At 47.5% G+C, this 22,361-nt stretch overlaps 1 protein-coding gene across 6 annotated transcripts; it reads left to right on the plus strand.

The window, feature by feature from the left end:
- The first annotated feature begins 47 nt into the window (after positions 1 to 47).
- Positions 48 to 22,134, plus strand: TAF8 (TATA-box binding protein associated factor 8). 6 transcript variants are annotated; one of them, XR_006217235.1, is made up of 9 exons: positions 48 to 1,218; positions 1,994 to 2,150; positions 6,403 to 6,501; positions 6,846 to 6,908; positions 7,902 to 8,026; positions 11,567 to 11,714; positions 13,122 to 13,264; positions 14,851 to 15,651; positions 19,625 to 19,703. XR_006217235.1 is itself a non-coding variant. In XM_007085193.2 (9 exons), exons 1-9 carry the CDS (start codon positions 1,174 to 1,176, stop codon positions 20,080 to 20,082), a joined length of 933 nt encoding a protein of 310 aa, XP_007085255.1. In that variant the 5' UTR covers positions 48 to 1,173; the 3' UTR covers positions 20,083 to 22,134.
- The last annotated feature ends 227 nt before the right edge of the window (positions 22,135 to 22,361 follow it).

Consider the following 22,361-nt stretch of genomic DNA (forward strand, 5'->3'; position numbering starts at 1 on the left):
GACAAAGGAGCTGGGTGCTGGGTTCAGCTAAAGTTTGGGCCCCGACTCCTCCCCGCGCTGCGCGCGGCCCGCCCTGCAGACCCCGACCCACGTGCCCTAGGTGAGGGGGCGGGGAACGCCCCCAGGCTCAGGTGAGCGGATGGGGCGAGTGTGGCGCAGGTTCCCAGATCTCTGTCTTCTAGGCGCGCGCCTTTCGTTCACGCGTGGCGCAGGAAATGAACAGCAACTTTATGTGCTGTTTCTTGACTTACTGTATGTCTGGCACCGGGCCAGACCCTTTGTGTGTATTAGTTCATTTTCTTTTCTATCAATCCCACCCCAGTTTCACAAGAGGGAACTGAGGCACAGTAAGGTTAGGTAATGTGCCCTGACTCACATCTGGTGAGTGTTAGGTTTCAAACCCAGCGTCTGCGCCCTCCCAGGTACTCGCTGACGGAGCAAAATGAGGCGCGGTGCGGTCCCCCGTCCCTACACGGAGAACCCCCACCCAGAAGTGGCTGATGAGCGAGTACAACACAGAAAACCACGAGCACCGCGTGGACGCACCGCTCTGGGGAAAGAGGCAGGCACCGGACAGATGCCCGCCGCCTGCGCCTCCCGGCTTGCCCCGCAAATACCTGCGGATTGAAGGGGAGAAGGCAGCGGGATGCAGAGAAAGACCCGGGCTATCTGATCAGAAGGCTCTAGTTCCAAGTGGGCCACTGGCGGGCTGCGGGGCCGTCAGCACAAAATAGGGTTTCCCCAAATTGAATCACCTGGAGAGCTTCACAATGCCGATTTCTAGGCCCCTTCCCCAGGGAGTGAGTCAGTGGGACCGAATGGGATCCAGCTAGGTGTTGCTAACGATCAGCCAAGTTTGGAGCGTTCCAGGAATGTGCTCTTTATGAGAAACGATTTCACCAGAAACAGGTGTGAGACCGAGGACGCATCTTCTTGGCCAAATCCGAGGCTCACTGGGTAGGCAAGAACCCACCACTCGCAGAAGGTCACGTGAGCTGGGGGCCTCAGATACACACACCCCACCGGCCTAGGCTTAGGGAAGCCCAGAGGGGTGCACGCCGCCACGCCCCGCTCTCCCCGCCCTCCCCGCTCTCCACGCGCTCCACGCCCTCCCCGCTCTGCGACTACAAGTCCCATCCTGCCCTGCGCTCGCGCACATTACGCCAGAGCAAGATGGCCGACACGGCGGCCACTGCCGGGGCCGGTGGCTCCGGAACGGTAAGCGCGGGAGGCGCGGGGCCGAAGCCGAGAGAGTCTGGGCATTCTGTAATTCCCCCCTAGTGTGGGCAACAACCTCATAGCTAGAAATCCAGCCCCACTCTGAGCTCCAAGTGGAGGAGGGTCTTTCAGGCCGTACATGCCCCCCTCCTTGGGACTTGGCGGCGGCCTCCTGAGTTCGCCGACCTGTGTACTGATTGGCTCCCTTCCTGTTGGGGGTTGGGAACCCGGAACACCTCCTGATTGGCTCGAAGACGCCAGTTTCGCCTTCTTATTGGCCAGCCAAACTTGGGAGGGATTCCCGTTTCAAAATATTTAGCTTTTCTACTTTTCTGTGCTGTTGTCGCTTGCCTTCCACTCCTCAGCGTCGTCTGGTGCTGTTTTAATGTTTCTTGTTAGTGAAATGGTGTGGTGATGGGAGGAACAATAGAGCATTTTCTTCTAAGAGATAGACATGAATTCAATCCCATCATGCATTTTTTTTCAGCTATATATTCTGATAATCTGCTAAAATAGTAAAAATGGATATTTTGTGTTATTGGAATTTTAAGTTTAGGGTAGCCCCTTGGTACTTGATTACTCAGCTGGCTGAGATTTGTAAGTCTAAACGCCAGAGGTTACCACCTTTCATTAAGCACTGATAAATAAATATTTAGCAAGAGAACTTTTGCTTACCATTGATGATATGTGAACTACTTCATTGCATCCTTGTCCTGTAGGTGAAATTTATTTATTTATTGATTGATTGATTGATTTTAATGGTACTGATTTGCAGAGATCAGGAAGTAAACAGTCCACTAATCCTGCTGATAACTACCATCTGGCCCGGAGGCGAACCCTTCAGGTGGTCGTGAGCTCCTTGTTGACAGAGGCAGGGTTTGAGAGTGCCGAGAAAGCATCTGTGGAAACATTGACAGAGATGTTGCAGAGCTGTAAGTACCAGGAAACAATCGGCCCTCTTCAAGTCAACCAGACATCTTGTTCTGTGTCCTGCAATGTGATGGTGTAAGAGAGGGTTTAGGAATAAGAAGAACACAGTAAAGTGACTTACAGGCTTTAGAATCAGATGGACATGGGTGTAAGTTGTTGCTCTGCCCCTTCATAGCCTGAGCAAGTCGCTAAACCTCCTAAACTTCAATGTCCTTATTTGTCAAATAGGATAATAATTTGTATCTCAAGGAGTTGTGAGTATAAATGAGATGCATATGTAAAACATATGATGTTAGGAATATTGTAAGCTCGTGATGATTTGTAGGTGCTGTTACTGCTGTCTGTTCGCTGTGCTCAAAGAAGTTATTGTTTTGTTGCAGAGCTATGATTAATTCCCATGAAATAGATGCTACACGCTGCATAATCAAATGCTATAGTATGTGATTCAAAGAGGGACGGTAAAGAAGTTTTATAGAATGGAAAATCACCTTTATTTTTTATTTATATTTGAGAGGGGGGGTAGGGGCAGAGAGAAAGAGGCAGCCTCCCAAGCAGGCTCCATGTTGTCAGTGGAGAGCCTGACGCAGGGCTCAATCCCACACACGTAGGACCATGACCTGAGCCGACATCAAGGGCCAGATGATTAACCAACTGAGCCACCCAGACACCTCTGGAAAAAAAACACTTTTAGAAGGAAACATGTTGGGGCACCTGGGTCGCTCAGTCAGTTAAGCTTCTGACTTCGGCTGAGGTCATGATCTCACGGTTCATGGGTTTGAGCCTCGAGTTGGGCTCTGTTCTGTCAACTTGGAGCCTGGAGCCTGCTTCAGATTCTGTGTCTCCCTCTAACTCTGCCCCTCCCCTGCTTACATTCTGTCTCTCTCTCTCTCAAAAATAAGTAAAAACATTAAAATAAGTAAATAAATAAATAAAGGAAACATGTTGAGGTTTAGGAGCCTGGAATGGTCTCACATAGCCTTTTCTGCTTATGCCATGTATTTCCCTGCTTGGGTTTTATTTCGGGTGGGAGGGATGAGGTAGGATGGAATGAGAGATGAGGGTATTTAAGGTGTCTTTTGGGAGATCAACACTTACAAATGTGAGAGAAAAGTTTAGGCAGGGGGAGAAGTTAACCGCAATTCAGGCCAAATAAAGAATTGGTCACCTCACTGGGGAGCTCTGGAGCAATTGTCCCCCATCAGAGTAGGCCACATCAGGCTGAAAAGGCCCTGCCTTTGTACTCAGATCTTGATCAGGCACTCAGTGTGGGCTGCCCCAGGAAGGACGTGGTCTGGGGTGAGGTGGCTCTCTGCAGCTGATGTTTGGAACTTTTAAATACCAAATGTTTTGGTCTTACGACCTCATTAGACTCTTAAATATCGAGGACCTGAGGAGTTTTGTCTACATGGGCTTTATGTAGAGAGATTTTTGCCACATTAGAAAGTAAAATTGAGAAAATTTCGAACGTATACATATGCAGGCCCACATTCCATTATCCCTCAGACCCATGATATCATCATCATAGGCCATATAGCCTCTGGAAAACTACATGAGAAACGAGAGTAAAAAAGTCAAAGAATGTCTTCACTTTATTATAAACATAGTTTTGGCCTGTGGACTTTGGAAAGGATTTTAGGGCTGCCTGGGGATTCCCAGACCACATGTTGAGAACTTTTGTCCTAAAGGAATGGACTAATAGTTCCCAACAGAGAAGAATTCAGTTCTTTTTTTTTTTTTTCTTTTTTTTTAATGTGTGTTTAATTTTGAGAGCGAGGGAGCGTGAGTGGGAGAGGGGCAAAGAGAGAGAGAGGAAGACACAGAATCCAAAGCAGGCTCCAGGCTCTGAGCCATCAGCACAGAGCCTGACACGGGGCTCAAACTCACGAACCACGAGATCATGACCTGAGCCAAAGTCGGACGCTCAACTGACTGAGCCACCCAGGCACCCTGAGAATTCAGTTCTTGAAAAGATCTTAGAATTCAGAGTTTAAAGGTCATCATGGTTGAGGTCGTTCTTTCTTTTTCTTTTTTTTTTTTTATAATTTTTTTTAATTTTTTTTTTAACGTTTTATTTTTGAGACAGAGAAAGACAGAGCATGAACAGGGGAGGGGCAGAGAGAGAGGGAGACACAGAATCTGAAACAGGCTCCAGGCTCTGAGCTGTCAGCACAGAGCCCGACGTGGGGCTCGAACCCACGGACCGTGAGATCATGACCTGAGCCGAAGTCGGACGCTTAACCGACCAAGCCACCCAGGCGCCCCGAGGTTGTTCTTTCTAATACCACTGGGCAAGAGGCCTTTTTTTCCTCTCAGAAGAAATGGTTGCCACTGAGAGGGATGAAGCTGAAGTAGCTGTGTTGGAAAAATGTGAATATTGAAACTAAAAGGTCTGAAAAGAGCATAAAAGTCTGCCACTTCATTCCAAGGAATACCAAGGATAGATGGCTTATGCCGGGGTCTTGCTGAGACTTGGGCACCTCCATGTTGGCAAGAGCTCTGGACATGGAGGGAACTAGAGGGTATTATGCTAAGTGAAGTAAGTCAGTCAGAGAAAGATAAATATCATATGATTTCACCCATATGTGGAATTTAAGAAACACAACAGATGAATATAGAGGAAAGAAAGGAATAAGATAAAAGATAAAAAATAAGTTAAGAGACTCCAAACTGAGGGTTGCTGGAGGGGAGGTAAGTGGGGGGATGGGCTAAATGGGGAATGGGCATTAAGGAGGACACTTGGTGGGATGAGCACTGGGTGTCATAGGTAAGAGATGAATCACTGAGTTCTACTCCTGAAACCACTACTACTCTAGATGTTAACTAACTTGAATTTAAATTAAAAAAAATAAAGATAAAAGAGCTCTGGATACAAAGTTTTAGGATTCGTGTTAGTATCTGCATCAGGCAGAGTGAGATCTGTGGACCCATCCCTGGAAAAGGGCTTTTCTGTAGGTGAAGTGCAGCACAATTTCAAGAGCTTTGATGGAATTACCCACCCACCTCCAGAGCCCATTTATGGAGCCTAGCTTCATACCTCCCCTTTTCCCTGAAGGACTTTGGTGTAATTCTGTTTGGTTTTTTTTATTTTAAGATTTGATTTTATTTAACTTTTAGTTCTTTTTTTTTTTTTTTTTTTTTAGCGCTTCTTTATTTTTGAGAGGGAGAGAGAGACAGTGCAAGCAGGGGAGGGACAGAGAGGGAGACACAGAACCTGAAGCAGACTCCAGACTCCAGACTCCAAGCTGTCAGCACAGAGCCCAACACGGGGCTCAAACCGCGAGATCATGACCTGAGCCAAAGTGAGATGCCTAAACAGACTGAGCCACCCAGCTGCCCGTTAAGATTTTATTTTTAAATAATCTCTAATCCCAACGTGGGGCTTGAACTTAACCCTGAGATCAAGAGTCGCATACTCTACCAACTAAGCCAGCCAAATGTTCCACTAACTCTTTTTTTTTTTTTAAGTTTATTTATTTTAGAGAGAGAGAGAGAGAGAGAGACAGAGCATGGATGGGGGAGAGGAAGAGAGAGAGGGAGACACAGAATCTGAAACTGACTCCAGGCTCCAAGCTGTCAGCGCAGAGCCGGGCACGGGGCTTGAACTCATGAACCTCGAGACATGACCTGAGGCAAAGTCAGAGGCGTAACCAACTGAGCCACCCAGGCACTCCCATAACCATTTTTAAATGAACAATTCAGTGGCATTAAATACATTCACAGCTGTAAATACATGTACAACTGTACAACTGTCAGTACTATCCATTTCTAGAACCTTTTCATCATCTAAACAGAACACTGTATCCATAGCTTTGACTCCACATTCCTCCCTCCCTCAAGCGCCTGGTAACCTCGAATCCGCTTTTCATCTCTGTGGATTTTCTTTTTTCTAGGGACCTCATGTTAGTAGAGTCTTAAAATATTTGACTTTCTGTGTCTGACTTATTTCACTTCGCATAACAATTTCAAGGTCTGTCCATGTAGCATGTATCAGAATTTCATTCCTTTTGAAGGCTGAATAATATTCCATTGTATGCATGGACCCCATTTTGCTTAACCATTCATCAGCTGATGAGTAACAGGCTGTTTCCACCTTTTGGCCATTGCAAATACTGCAGTGAACATTGGTGCACAAGTATCTGTTTTCAGTTCACTTGGGTGTATACCCAGGAGTGGAACTGCTGGCTCTTATGATAATTTTGTACTTAATTTCTTGGGAACTGAAAGTAAGATTTTATGCCTTTGATCCTTTCCTAGACATTTCAGAAATTGGGAGGAGCGCCAAGTCCTACTGTGAGCACACAGCCCGGACCCAGCCCACACTGTCAGATATTGTGGTCACGCTGGTCGAGATGGGTGAGTACACCTCCAGTTTCCAATTCTTCAGTGCAACTGAGTTGGAGTTAGGAGAGAAAGAAGAGTCCCCAGGAGTCAGCCACGTCTGCCGAGTATTCTTGAGTTCCCTCGTGAGTCTCCTGGTTTGCTCTTAGCTTGAGAGAGGGCTCCCTCAAAAGAGGGTTCCTCTGAACCCATTTCACAGATCCCCTTCTTCCCTGTTGGGGGATTCTGCTGGAGCTGGTTTCGAGTGGCCGCAAAGCTCTCAAGCTGGGACTTGAACCTTTTAAACTGCCGTATGACTTCCCCTTCCATGGTCAATAGCCAGTGGTCTGGGCAGTGATTTTAGCTTTCCTGTGTCTTAGGTTTCAACGTGGACACTCTCCCTGCCTATGCAAAGCGGTCTCAGAGGATGGTCATCACTGCCCGTAAGTGCCTGTGAACTGAGGTACTCAGCAAGTGCTCAATTAATAGTCGTGGAATGAATTCATTGAATAGGACGGGGATCGGTTGGTAGCTACTTGCTTGTTACAGGCTCGCTCCCTTCCATTATCTGGGGCTGCCTGCAATATGATCTCTATTTAGATTAACAGGATTAGGGTGCAAAATTCAGTCACCAGAAAAGTAAACCATCTTGGAGGTGTTGCTGTGGTTCTTGTGCTTTAGCTCCAGAAGAGGGCCGTTTGAAAAATGCAAAAGTTCTCATTCTTCCCTAAATCAAGAAAACGATGGCCTGTAGGCCTAATGTGGGCCACTGCCTGTTTATGTAAATAAAGTTTTATTGGAACACAGCCATGTTTACGTATCATCCATGGTGGCTTTCATGCTATCATGGCAGAGTTAAGCAGTCACAGACTATATGGCTTGCAAAGCTTAAAATATTTACTCTCTATTCCTCATGCAAAAAGTTTGAAGACCTCTGTCTTCACTAAACTGAGTGCCATAAACTGACTTGGGAGTAACTAGTTTGGGCTTGTAGGACCTTAGGGAGAATATACTAGATTTTTTTCAGCACTCTTTTCATGCTGGCACCCTTTTAGAAAGGGCCATTTTCAATCCCCTCTTGCTTCCATTAGCACACACTGACATACCCTGGCCCAGTGTCTGTCTTTGTTATCTGGGTTCTGTGAAAAGACTGTTCCTAGCCCACCCAACTTCCTTAGTTCCTCAGCGTGCTTCCTTATATAGTGCTTGTCACAGCCACCCACTCACCTGCCTATGAGGCATGATGGCAGATGGCTGTATGTGGGGGTGACCTTCTCAGGTCCTCAAGGCATGAAAGGACTTTTATAGATAGAAATACAAAGTGCCTGCTCTACAAGGAGAACATCGAGGTCCAGCATTTACTTTGAGCAAAGGAGGGACGGGGTAGAGACTCGCGGCCTGGGGTGGAGGAGTAACCTCTTGTGACTCTGTTGCAGCTCCAGTGACCAATCAACCAGTGACCCCCAAGGCCCTCACTGCGGGGCAGAACCGACCCCACCCGCCGCACATCCCCAGCCATTTTCCCGAGTTCCCTGACCCTCACACCTACATCAAAACTCCGGTGAGTGATTTGGCCCCCCTATTGGCAGGGGCCAATGCGGATGCAAAAGTAGTCAGTTCCTCCTGACTGTCAGACTGGAGTCCAAAAGTTTGTTGGCAAAGGGTAGTTCAGAGCTCAGAATGTCCTTCCTCGTTGACAGACAATTTGGCAAAGGAGAATTATGTTCTCCAGCGTTCGAATGTGTTTTCATTTGCCACACTAGCAGTTTCACCTCCCCTTGGGAAGGTGTGGTGTGCCCAGGGGTCTTCACATACTTCTTCTGTCCTCCCCTCCACACCATGCACTAATGCAAATGTGGCCATCATGCGGGCTGTTGGGGCAAGTTCTCCAGAACATCTCTCCACACCTCAGGAATAGACGGCCACCCACCATTGCAACACAGCCATTGTCCTTGACCGGAAGTCTCTATTAGTGTCCTAGGGCTCCCTGCTGTAACAAAGTGCCACAAACTAGGTGGCCTAGGACAACGGAAATACATTGTCTTATGGTTCGAGAGGCTAAAAGTTCAAAATCAAGGTGTCAGCAGGCTCGCCTTGTAGGAGAATCCTTCCTTGCCTCTGCCTACCTTTGGGTGGTTTGTGGGCAGTCTGTGGCGTTCCTTGACTTGTAGATACATCATTCCAACTGTCTTCACGTGGCATTCTCTTTGGATCTCTCCTCACATGGCCATTTTCTTATAAGGGCACCAGTTACCTTGGATTAGTACCACTGTACTCCAGTATGACCTCACATTAACTGATTACATCTTGCAATGACCCTATTTCCAAATAAGATCATATTCTGAGGTACTGGGGTTAGAACTTCAACAAATCTCTTTTTTGGGGAGAATACCGTTCAACCTACAGCAGTCCCTCACTCTTTTATAGTATATCTCGGTCAGTAAAAATATTAAGTACATATTCCAGTATTTGCTTATTACACAAATATTATAATGTAACACTATACCAAAATAATATACATTAAAAGATTATCTCACCCATATTAAAGGTTCAGGAAATGTATTACCTCTTTTATAATGACAACCATGGGATTGCCTCTGCTTTTTATTTTTTGAAATCTTTAATACTTGGTGGACCAGTAAGTTGGAAGTCTGATTCTTTCTTTTTTTTTAATATTTATTTATTTTTGAGGGGAGGGGTGGGTGACAGAGGATCTGAAGCAGGATCTGCGCTGAGAGCAGCGAGCCCGATGTGCAGCTCGAGCTCATGAACCATAAGATCATGACCTGAGCCGAAGTCAGACACTCAGCCGACTGAGCCACCCAGGCCCCCCTGGAGGTCTGATTCTAAAATTAGTTTGTTTTGGTACTTTTATAGCTCTCATGGTTGAAAAGGGCACATTACAAAGATATGCAGCATCGTCAGCTGCCCTTAAGAAATCATAAAACTCCTCAGTGCATAGAGCCAGCAGAGGCTCCCTCTTCCCTGAGCCAAACTGCCAGGGACACTGTGGATGTCTTTGGAAGGCTGAGAGGCAGCCCCAGCCCCTTTCTGTCCCAGCTCAGTTTGCAAAAGGCGCTGACATGTAATTCTTCTCTGTTGTAAACTTTCCACTTAGTTTGTTTCTGATGATTAAATCTAAGTCATTTGAAAAAAAAATCATAAAACTAATTTTTTTCATTCTCATCTACAAATTATTTCAAGAATCTCTTTTAAAGCTTCCTATTAAATGTCCAGCTTCTTGAATGTCAAACAGTCATCTTAAAAATAATTGTAAGATCTTGAGGCTCCTGTGGGGGGGTCTCAGTCGGTTAAGCATCTGACTCTTGATTTGGGCTCAGATCATGATCTCGTAGCTTGTGGGTTTGAGCCCCACATCGAGCTCTATGCTGACAGCGCGGAGCCTGCTTGGAATCCTCTCTCTCTCTCCCTCTCTCTCTCTCTCTCTCTCTCTCTCTCTCTCTCTCTCTCCCCCCAAATAAATAAACACTTAAATAATTGTGGGATCGTGCATTTTAATGTGGTTAACAAGTATGTTCACAATCCACTCAAATTTTTTTTTTACTTGTTTCTGTGTTTAAGTGTGGACGGGGAACTGCACATATAGGTGAATTAACTTGAATTAACATTGCACTTGAATTAACATTGACAACAGTGGGAATGATTCCAATACCTTTTTTTTTTTAAGTAAACTTTTACTGAAGTATCACAAACATACAGAAAAGCACAAATAATAAATATACAGTTTGGTGAAGTTTTACAAAGTGCACACACATGTTGAACTAGTACCCAGAGCTCAAAAAAAACAAATAAATAAAACCACCAAAAACACCATAGAGGCCAGCTGACTGGCTCAGTCAGTGGAGCAGGTGACCTTTTTTTTTTTAAATGTTTATTCATTTTTGAGAGACAGAGAGACAGAGCACAAGTGGGGAGGGAGGAAGGGCAGAGAGAAAGGAAGACACAGAATCTGAAGCAGGTTCCAGGCTCCGAGCTGTCAGCACAGAGCCTGATGCAGGGCTCGAAATCACAAACCGTGAGATCATGACCTGAGCCGAAGTCGGACACTTAACTGACTGAACCACCCAGGCGCCCCTGGATTTTAGCACTATAAGTTCAAGCCCCATATTAGGTGCAGAGATTGCTTAAAAATAAAATCAAAATAAATAAATAAATAAATAAATAAATAAATAAATAAATAAATAAATAAAATCGTAAAAAAAAAAAGAAAACCATAAACTATCATTCCAAAAGGCTCCATTCCCCTTCAGTGTTTAGCCCTCAAAGGTAATCTGATTTTTATCACCATAAATTCTTTTGTCTGTTTTTGTGCTTTGTATAAACTATGTATGTGGCTTCTTTCACTCAACATTATGTTTGTGAGCTTCCCCTCCAAGTGCTGAGTGTAGTTGAAATATATTCAACATATACATAATCTTTCGGTACTTGAGGTAATCCAGGTTGTAGCTTATACAAATGGCACTGCTGTCAACATTCTAGCATTCGGTTAAACCATGGGAAACTGCAATTTTTGTAAATCGGCAATGTCAGATACTTGCAATTTTATACATAACGGTTCAACCTATTGCACATCTTTTAGTGCACATATATTTGCATTCCATTGAATGTATACTCAGGAGGGAGTGGGAGGGCTGGGTCATCAGGGATACACGTGTTCAGCTTTAGGAGATACTGCCAGGTGATTCCAACACCTCTTTTATTTTATTTTTATTTTTTTAACGTTTATTCATTTTTGAGAGACAGAGACAGAACATGAGTCGGGAGGGGCAAAGAGAGAGGGGGACACAGAATCCGAAGCAGGCTCCAGGCTCTGAGCTGTCAGCACAGAGCCCGACGCAGGGCTCGAACTCACGAACCGCGAGATCATGACCTGAGCCGAAGTCAGCATATGTTTCTAATTTTTAAACTTCAAAATAAATTAGCGATAGTTTCATCATTTTCGTTCTGCCCCTCCACTGCCCCTGGTGAGGGGTCTCGGCTCTCATTGACATCATTGGGTCATTGTAAGGGTGGAAGGACACAGCAGCAGCAAGGATGGTCCATCAATACTAATCTAGTGTCTTTGCTGTTCTCTTTATAGACGTACCGCGAGCCCGTGTCAGACTACCAGGTCCTACGGGAGAAGGCTGCGTCCCAGAGACGAGACGTGGAGCGGGCACTCACCCGTTTTATGGCAAAGACAGGCGAGACCCAGAGTCTCTTCAAAGACGACGTCAGCACGTTTCCATGTGAGAGTCTCTCCCCTCTGTGGACCCTGTCTTGTCACTTGAAATAATCACACCATCTTCCTTTTCTCTTGGCATGGTAGGAAGAAATGAAGGCTCTGGCTTTGTCTTAGGTGCCCCTTGTTCTTTGCACTTCTGGTTCCTTCTCCCAGGTCTTCAGGGCCTGTCCCTAACTGATAAAAGCAAAATGTTACGGCCTCTGTTGGGATCAGCTGCTTGAGGTTGAGTTTAAGCTACCTCGAGGATGACTCTGAGCCCCAGGTATCAGAGAGACTCATACAGTAGAAGCAACAGCCCTTGTAGTAGAAGGGACATTGGCATCGGGAGTGGGGCACTTACAGAACCTCCCCCAGTCTTTGCCCTTCATGTCCCTGCAGTTCTCATCTCCACACGGTCACGACACCGTGTGCCCACGTTACTTCATCTCCACAGGCTTCGCTTTTCTCAGAGGTGAACAGAGAGATTGGTTTGGGCGACTGGTTCGGTTAAGTCCTATTGAGCCCTATTGAGTGCTCGCTGCCTGCCTGGCCCTCGAGTACTAGCCGCTAACAGTTCATAAGGGCCAGATGCTGCGCCAGTCATCTCTCTTATATTGTCTCATTAAATCCTCTCGTGAGCCAACCTATGAGTTCAGAACTGTTGTCCCCACCATCGTAGGAAGCCGAGGCCTATAGAGAAAAGAAATGAGGTCATCTGCCCCAAGTCACACAGCTGGTAGATAGAATTCAACCTAGCTCTTTTGGACCACAGGACCTCACGTCTGAGCCGTAGCCAAAATAATCTTAGAGTGTCTTCTGCTAATCACATTCTGCCATAGAAGTACACATAGGTGGTTTCTTTTCTTTTTTTTCTTTTTTATTAAAAATTTCTTTTCATCAATGCTTTTTGGAAGAACTGGAATGCTCACTTACTGTTAGCTCAGTGGATATACTTACATGCAGAGAGTTCTCAAGTCCAGTATTTGGACTTGAGTCCTTTACAGTGAAGAGATCGATATCCCTGCCCAGATATGAGGCTTAGCGGGGCTAACTGACCTGGGGTATAAGATCACTAAGCTGGTGCTTTGCTCAGATGCAGCCCATTTCTGTCTGAGTCTGGTTCTACTTGGTAAAAGTGGGCTCCGAGGTCATATTGCCCGAGTTGAGATGTCGCTCTGCCACTCTCTGTGTGCTCGAGGAGGTCGCTTTTCCGTGCCTCAGGTTCCTCATCTGTGAAACGGGGCTGGCAATTGTACTCAATAGGGTGGAGGCGAGGATTAAAGATAACGTGTAGGACGTGGCATGGCCCACGCTGAGTGTTTGGAGCGCGTTAGCCGTTACTGTTACTCGATGCTGTTGGTGGGATTGTCAGGCTCTCGGCCCGCTGCGAGGGCGCCGTGACTGGAATTGTGCCCCTCTTCCGATTTCCCAGTGATCGCTGCCAGGCCTTTCACCATCCCCTACCTGACAGCCCTCCTTCCTTCGGAGCTGGAGATGCAACAGATGGAAGAGACGGATTCCTCAGAGCAGGATGAGCAGACAGACACCGAGAACCTCCCTCTGCACATCAGCACGGTGGGTCCTGCCTTCTACCCACTTCACGGTACCCCCAAAAGTCTCCCGTGCTGCCCTCAGCCTGTCACCCCGGAAGCCTGAGATCAGGCTCGTGATGATCTCTTGCTTGAGAGACAAGTCCATGTCCTGGGGATTCATTCATTCATTCATTCATTCATTCACCAAATATTGAACAAGTGTCTGCCAGCCAGGCACAGTTCCGGGTGCTGAGGAAGTAACAGGAGACAAAATAGACAGCATTTTCTGCCCTCATGTAGCTAAGGAAAAATTATAAATTAGGAGATAGGAAGTAGTACAGTACGAGGGAAGGTCACCTGAGAAGGTGACATCAGAGTGAAGACCTAAAGGGAACAAGGCTTGTACAGATCGGGGAGTAGAGTACTCCTTGTAGAAGGCACAGGATATGCAGAGGCCCTGAGGTGGGAGCTGTTGTGTTGAAGGATAGCAATGCCATCAGGGTAGCATGAACAAAGGGGAGCTCTGGGGGGTGGGGGGGGGGGCCACGCCTTAAAGGCTGTCTTAAACACTAGGCTTTTGCTCAGTAAGGTGGGAGCCATTGGGAATGCTGTGCGGAGGAGGGTCGGCGTCTGGTGTAGGTTTGTTAACAGGGTCAGTCGGGTTGCTATGTTGAGAATAGACTGTGGACGGTAAGGGCAGAAGCAGAGAGACCAGTGAGGAGGCTCCGCAGTAAACGGAAAGGTGGTAGTAGAAGTGAAGATAAGGAGACGTGGTCAGATAGATGATTTGGTCAGATTCTAGACTATGTTCAGGGCAGAGCCAAGCGATGGTTTGGGTGTGAGATGTGTGAGAAGGAGAGCCAAAGAGAAATGCAAGGTATTTTGCCTGAACAACAGGAAAGACGGAATTGCCTTCAGCCAAGATCGGAAAGACCTGGGTGGGACAGGGATGGGGAAAAGGCATGGGTTCTGGTTAAACAGGGGAGCTTTGAGATGCTTGTTAGACAGCCAGGCGGTGATGTCGGGTGGCAAGATGGATATAGGGATTGCCGTGTGGGGAGCTGTTAAGGCTAGAGAGATGGGAATTTGGGGTCATCAGCGTGTAGATCGTGTTTAAAACCATGAGAGCGCCTTGGGTGTGGGTGAGGTGGAAAAGGACAAGAAAAATTGGACTCTGTAAGTATAGACTGTGCCGTCCGTTACGGTAGCCACGCGTCTATTTACACTGAAATTCGGGGCACCCGGCTGGATCAGTCTGTGGAGTGTGTGACTCTTGATCTCAGAGTTGTGAGTTCGAGCCCCATGTTGGGTATAGAGATTACTTAAAAATAAAATCTAAATAAATAAGTAAACAAAGAAACTTAATGTCAGTGATATAAAACTAAAAATTCAGTTTTTTAGTCACATTGGCCACTTTTCAAATAGTCTCCTGTGGCTAATGGCTAGCATACAGGGCAGTGCAGATGGGAACGTTTATGTCATTGCAGAAAGTTCCACTGGACAGCACTCATATAGACAAGCATTTCAAGGAATTTTGCTGTAAAGGGAAGGAGAAGAATGGAGTGGTGGCCAAAGGGGAAACATTAAGGAGTCGAGAGAGGTATATTTATTTTTGTTTGTTTCTTTAAGATTAAAGAAACAACAGCATGTCAGTACGCTGATGGGAATGATCTGGTAGAGAGGAAAAGTGGATGCAGGAAAGAAGGAAACATTTTGGAGTGATGTCCTTTGGTAGGTGAGAGGGTAAGGGACCTAGGGGACGAGGCGCGGTGGCAGGGTTGGCCTGGTTACGGGCATTTCGTTTCCAGGGGAGGAGATGAGAGTGCGTGGGCACAGAGACCAAGGCAGGTGAGATGTGGTCCTCCGAGCTTGTGGGTGTTCTCATCTGGTTAGCCGTGTGCTGTGCTCTGCACATAAGAGGCTGAGACCCCACTCGTGTTCCTGCATGTTTGCGAGAAAGAGCCAAGTAGAGCCGAAGAAGGGCTAGGAGCTCAAATGCCTTTAAGGCCTGCGGGACCCTGTGGTCAGCCTACCATAGTCACATCCATCCTTTAAGACTGGCCCTGGCTTCGGAGCAAAGGATGCCTTGGCGGTTGTCGTTGAACCAGGCATTCCCCGTGCTCTCTAAGATTCTGTGAGGCCTGTGGCAGCCAGCAGCTCCAGAATGCAGGGGAAAGGTGCCTACGCTCTCTCTGTGATGTGCCGATGGGCCTCCTTGCTTGGACACACGTTTCTTTAATGTTGGATTATTCCTTTCAGAATTAGGGCTGGAAGCCCATGGCTTTACATAAAGCAGAGGAACTTGATATTCTACACTTCTGTCTTGGACTCAGTTAATTTGGTCTGAGATATGGTGATGGGGTCATGGACTCAAATGAGGTTCACCCTAGGAGAAGGAGGAATCTTCTAAGCAGACATCACCATCCTTTTGTAAGTACAAAGCAGTTAAAAGGGCCCGCAGATGTGTTATCTGACCCCCCAGGTCATGACATAGACGAGGTCATGGCAGTGAGTGGACCGGGGCTGAAAGAATGCTGGGAGCTGCCCGTGGACTGCAGGGTGGCCGAGAGGTCAAGTCAGACAGCAAAGACTGGCCTGCCTTCAAATCCAGACCGCACTGCTTTCCAGAGACTGTGACTTTGGTTGCCTTACCTAACGTGAGTCTGTTTCCTCACAAGTTCAAGCAGGAATAGGAACACCTAACTCAGCAATGAACGTCAGGTGTCCAGCAGCTCAGCTCACGGCACTCGCTGCTTCCCTCACCACCTACCCCGCCCCCACTGTTTTAGGCTGTACAAACACTTGCTCTTCTGTTAAAAGTAAATACGTGAATAAGAAGACCCCAAGGAGAGGATTCTAGCAACAGTTTATACACAATCGATTGGACTTGTCAGTGTTACTTTGTTGAACTGGCGCCCATAATCCTATGTTTGAAAATTCACGATGTAGAAAAAAATGTTTGGTAAAAATTTCTTTTTGCCATCCGTGTTCCCTGTTCATCCACCCTCTCTCCTACAAAGCTGCCAGTGTCACCAGCCTTGTGTATCCTTTTAGAGACATAGTCTCCTCATTGTTATCAACACAAATAGCAAACCATGAACGGTTTTCCCTTCCTGTTTGCCCTTATCGCTGTATCTCGGTGATCATTCCATCTGTGTACAGCAGGTTGTTTCTTTATGGCTTCACATATTCCATTGAATGGATGTAACCATCGAATTTAACCAGCTCCCTATACACATCTACGTTTTCCGTCAATAGCGTTTGCAGACATTGTTACAGTGCATTAAATAGCTAGTATTGTAAGTTATTCTTTTACGTGTCAAGGGTGGCACTTCCTTCAAAGACTGTTGCCAGGGAGTTGCTTCCTTTAACCTGGTTCTGGTTTTTCCCATCTGCTTGAACATAAAGGGACTGTTCATTTTAAATTAGTGTATAAGAGAATTTTCTTTTCTTGTACGTTTGAACTAGCGGCCTTCTGCCGACGCCAGATACCAGCGTCTCAACTTTTGCTCTTTTACGAACAATGTGCCATTCATTTACTCAACAAGTATTTGCTTAGTGTGGGTGTGTGCCCGATACTGTTGTGGGTGCTTGGGGGACCTCAGCCAACAGAGCAAACAAAACATCTGCCTTTTGGAAGCCCGTGGGTCGGCAGTGGGGCGACAACAATAAACGTAATATATAAATAAATCATTTACTGTATGTTAAAGATGAAGCTGCTATTGTTGGCGCAAGGGGACCAAGTAGGGAAAGATCCAGGGTGAAAGATGGAAGTTTCAGCTTTAAATAGCGTGATCAGGGTGGACATCACTGAGGACACATCTGACAGGAGACTTGAAGGAAGTGAGCAAGTGAGCCCTGTAAATATCTGGGGAAGAGTGTTCTGGAAAGGGAGCAGCCAGTGCAAAGGCCCTAAGGAACAACACAGAGGTGAGTGTGGCTGTGGCCGCGGCTGAGGGAGGCAGAGGGAGAGAGGCAGAGGTCAGACCAGGTAGGACCCCGCAGGCAGCTTTAAGAGCAGGTCTTTAATTGGGTGAGACGGGAGTGGTGGGAGGGTGTGCAACAGGCAAGGGACATGTCTGACTTCCCTAGGGATCGCTGACTATGGGGAGGTCAGTTAGGATGCTGCTGCACTGGTCTTAGAGAAAGAGTGTGGGTCCAGCAGGGCAGCTGCAGTAGAGAGGGTGGTGGTAGTCAGCCTGTACTTTGAAGGTAAGGCCAACAAGTTATCCTAACAGATTGGATGTGCGGGGGGTCTGAGAAAAGCAAGGATGACTGGAGTTTTGGCTTGAACAACTAGAAGGATGGAGTCGCCATGGAGGACTGTGGGAGGACCGGGCATAGGGGAAGGGCCGGAGTTCAGTTTCTGGCACAGAAGTTTGAGGTGCGTCCTTGACACCGGGTGGAGATGTCGAGGGAGCAGGTGGCTACGCCAGCCTGGGGGTCAGGAGAGCAGCGAGGGCAGAGAGGCCCACGTGGCAGTTGCTGGCATGGACACGGCGTTGGAAGGCGAGAGGCACCTCGGTCACCCCCAGGACGTGTGGGGCTCACCAGAGCTCACGTGCTCTGGCCTCCGCAGGCTCCTGAGGGACTCTTCCGCTCCTACCTTTTTTAAGCAAATCTCAGTTTGGTACTTTACTTTTATCTACTCCTGTCCCTCCCTATCTCAAGGCTGCCTGTCCCTGAAGGAGGCAAGAAAGTGGCATTTCCAGCTCTACTTGGGAGAAGAGAAGCTGTTGTCCCATGACTCGGGACCCACATCCTGGCCTTGTGAGACAAGTGAGCCGCATGGAGAGGGCCTAGTGGCCTCCAGCAGAGGTCCCCAGGGCTGGCTTTTCCACGCCCGTGACTCTCCCCTTCCATCCATATTATCTCAGGAAACACTTTAAGGCAGCGTTGAAGTGAACTTTCAGCAACTTTGAGGATAGAGCGGTTGCAGTAAAGAGAAGACAGTAGCGAAGTAAATCAAGCCGTTCAGAACTTCAGAAAGATTGGGAGCCAAACATCCCAGGCAGGTCTGGTCATGGTCAGACCTTGTGTCCAGCATGAGTTAGGTTGACCTTGGAGCACTCGCTTTCAAGAGAGCCTCCAGAAGGTCCACAGTGGTTCTAGGTCACCTTGTGGTCCCACCAGACCAGGTGTTGGAGAGGGAAAGCCCAGGGACCCTGATTGGAACTGGGTCTTCGGGGAGAACAGAATTGGCGGGACAGTGAGGGGTGAGCAGCCGAACCTAGAAGTGAGCCATTTTCTTCAGGCTCACTAAACCTGGACAGGAGTCCCTGTCCTAGGCCTCCTGCCCCTTGTGGGACAGCCTGCTGTTCCTTTTATCCAATCGCAGCGTCCTCTACCCTGCTGTCTCCTGACAACAGATTTCCTGGTTGAGGTCAGGCCCTCTTTTTGCCTCCATTACCTGACAGGAACCTCAGCGGCAGAACCCTTGGCCTGTCACCAGGGGGCGCAGCCCCACCAACTTCTTCTGGTCACTCACAGTCTCTCAGGCCTGAGTTCTAGGTCATGCCCTCGGTATGGTTGTGTGATTTTTCTCCCCCTTCCCCTACAGCCTGTGCTCATTTTAAAGAACTTGGAAAATAGAAGAGCGTATAAATAAGGAAAAAGAGAAGCAATCATCCATATTCCTAGAACCAGTTTCAAATGTTTCAACCTATTTTTTCTATGTCTACACACATTACAAATAAAATGTTTTAATTGGGATCACGTTGGATACATGTAAACCTATAAACTTTTCTCCCAGATCGCTTTCCTCAAAAAGCAAACAGCGAAAGACCTGACCCACAGGTCACTGATGGGGATTATCGTTGCTCTTCCCGTGTTGGTTCCTGCATATGCCCTGCTTTGCCTGGGCCGGAACCCTCAGGGCTCAAGAAGTTTCTGGCCTCTGCTGCAATATGATCATTGGTACCTGTTGCAGGTACCAGACATTTGAGAATATGGAGGAAATTGATCATGATTTTCATTCCGTTTGGTCCGGGCGATTCCCTATGCACATGATTTGTTCTGGCCCTGTGTCCTGCAGAGCATCAGGGGTCACTTATCTTTGTCTTTATCTCCCCACAGACTGGGTTTCCTCCTTGAGCATCTAACTGTTAGCCCCTGACTCCCTGCCAAGACTCTATTCTAACTCATGTCCCTGTCTTCTCGAGAGGCTCAGAGTTTTGTGTTCTGTGCTCCCCTGTGTCCAGGCGGTTGGTCTCGTCTTCCTCTGATAGCCGGCCCCTGCCTGGGCCTCATCTCATCTGGGGCAGGGATAGGTGCATTAGCAAGAAAGTGGTCCCTGGGCTTCTAATTGCTTGACGAAAGGGATGCTAATAGTAGTTCTTACGATGGGCATGATCTCTTTCCTTATGCCATTGGTATTTTGCTTTATTTCGGCTTTTGCTCAAAGGATGATTCTGGAGCCGAGAAGGAGAACACCTCTGTCCTGCAGCAGAACCCCTCCTTGTCGGGAAGCCGGAATGGGGAGGAGAACATCATCGATAACCCTTATCTGCGACCTGTGAAGAAACCCAAGATTCGCAGGAAGAAGTGAGTTGGAGGCTGGGGTGCAGAGAGGCTTGTCTGGCCAACCGAGGTGGCCTTCTCTCCTCCTTGGCAGGAAAGAGAGGCTCCCCAGCAGGTCTGAAACGTGGGGAAAGCTCCTCTGGCGAGAGGAAATCTTTTCCCTTTTCCTCACCTCACTCATCCCCCCTCCCCCAATGTACCTCTTATTGCAAAGAGGTTGAGCATCCTGCAGCTGGGGGACAAGCCTTCACAGCCCTGGAGCCATCCCCCTTAGAAGACGCAGGTGGGTCCCCCACCGGGCAGGCTCCATGGATTCTTCTTCTTTCTAGGTCCCTCTCGTGAGCCGAGAAGGAAGCCTGCCTTGTACAGAGACGCGGACACCACTCTCTCGGGGCCGTTAAAGCCACTCAAGGAAGAAGAGAGGGTGGCCTCCTTGAGGTCAAGCCCAGGCAGCCGGACGTGACTGGGCATGATTTTAATAGCAAACTCAATATTAAGATTACCTACTTGCACTGGATATTTGGGTGGAGGAAGACGGAACGGTAATGATCAGCTTCTCCTAATCAACCTGGCCGTACTGTGGGGCGCAGGAACGGCCAGTGACTTCAGTTATTATCACAGGACTTGATTCCTTTGAAACCTGGAAGGCCAGGGAAGGTGGCAGGAGAGAAAGGGTTCTTTGCCTGCTGTGCTTACTGCCAGAAAGACCGCTTGCCTCGTTTGTAGTTCAGGATACCTGGACCCCTCTTACTCACAGATAACTTGTGGCACCAATTTATTGCCCCAGAACCTCAATCTTACTTCTCTCCTCACCTGGGCTCCAAGTGCCCTGCGAGCTGATGGAAGGTGACTTTGTCCTCCCTCAGCCTGTTGGAAACAGGAGGCCCGCTCATCACAGTCTTGATCTGGGGCTGGCAGGAGTCAGGAGGCATGTGCAGGCATGTTAAAGGCAGAGGAGAATAAGGGCAGCACTGACTCTCACCGGCACTTGAACGCTCCCATAAAGCTGGGCAGCACTCTCTCCTGAGTGATTTGTCACTTATTGTCCCTCTGGGGGATGCATGCTTGGGAACTACCAAGCCCTGCCCCATCTCGGGAAAAGAAGTTTTCTCTGACAAGAGCCTAAATCAGTGGCTATATTATACTGTGACTTGTAGAAGAATCACCGATTGTAAACAATAGGAAAGGGATTTGATGGCAGGGGTCGGGGGAGGGTGAGATCTTGAAGGATGGGCCTGGCCGGTCTGCTGGAAGGCTGGCGTGTTCAGAAGGCTGTGGCCCCACCTTATGGTGGAGGTGGGCTCAGAGGAGCCTGCAGGCCAAGCCAGGGTGTTCTTCCAAAAGCAGGTCTGAATCTGTCCAACCTCTTTTCCTCCTGGGGAGAGAAGACTTTATCCTTGATGTACCCTACAAACCAAAAAAAAAAAAAAAAAAAAAAATGTTAAGGAAGATGCTGGGCAAGCTGATACCCTTTGGCTGGTCTCCAAAGGAAGAGATTTAAAAATCAAGTCCAAAGAAGAAAAATGCCAGTGACACCTGGAAGTTAACACAGGATGACCAAGGCGTTCCCTGGGTTAGTGACCTAAGGTCCATATTGAACTTTCCTTATGCTCCTCTTCCAGAGTAATCTCTCCGTTTTCCATGCTCTTGGTGAATTTGAAAACTTGAACTTGACAGCAGCTACCATGTCCCTCTGGCCTCACTGTAGCCCCAGGCACTCCATCCCTTTGCCTGGAAGGAAAGAGCTGCTTGTTAGTGACTGAAGACGACAGACTAAGTAGACATTTGGGTTCCCCACCTCTGGACCAAGGAAGCGTTTTTCAGGTTTGTAATGGCCTGGAACTCTTCCAGTTGGCCGCAGTCAGACTGGGCCTATGCTGAGTCTGTGGTTCGGCTCTTGGCGATTCTTGGGCTGTGGAGTTTAAGTACAGTCCCACGTATGAGCTGTGGCAGGTACAGGGCTGAAACCTTCCCGGCTTGCTGCCCTCACAGCGCCGCCATCCCAACTAGCATTTCTGCAGTTCCTGTTTTGCCATGACTGTCCAAAACCAACACCTGCCCAGTGCCTGCCCAGTGCCGTGATGCTGAGGGTGGATGGTGGGTTGGGGCCAGAGCTGCCATTTCTGCTGTAGAGATTTCGGAGTCCGTCATTCTGTTTCGGATGAGAGGTCCTGGGAGATGATTAGACAGCTGGAAACATTGACCCGACTATTATTGTGTAAAAACTGTGCATAATTCTCAATGTGTATTTATAAATTTCTATTTTTTATAACTTTGGGAGACTTCTTGGAGGGAAAAAGTAGTAAGCAGAGCCAGATTAAGAATGTGATTTATGAGCTCTAAAGGTCATAAATAAAAGGTCCTAATAAAAACTTTGCAAATGAAATAGAATGATATACTTTGAACTTAATCTGTATTCAGAAGTTCCAGCAATGAGTAAGGCTGTAGACAGATAAGGTTTAGTCCTTCTGTTGAACTAAGTACCCCTGGGAACTATATAAAACTTCTATTTTGGAAATTTTCAAATACAGAATGAGGAAAGTATATATGCTTTCCCTGAATATCCTTCACCCAGCATCAACACTTACTGACATCTTTTCAGTTCTGTTTCATCGATCTCT

The sequence above is a fragment of the Panthera tigris genome, chromosome B2, assembly GCF_018350195.1.
Source record: "Panthera tigris isolate Pti1 chromosome B2, P.tigris_Pti1_mat1.1, whole genome shotgun sequence".
NCBI classification, from domain to species: domain Eukaryota; kingdom Metazoa; phylum Chordata; class Mammalia; order Carnivora; family Felidae; genus Panthera; species Panthera tigris.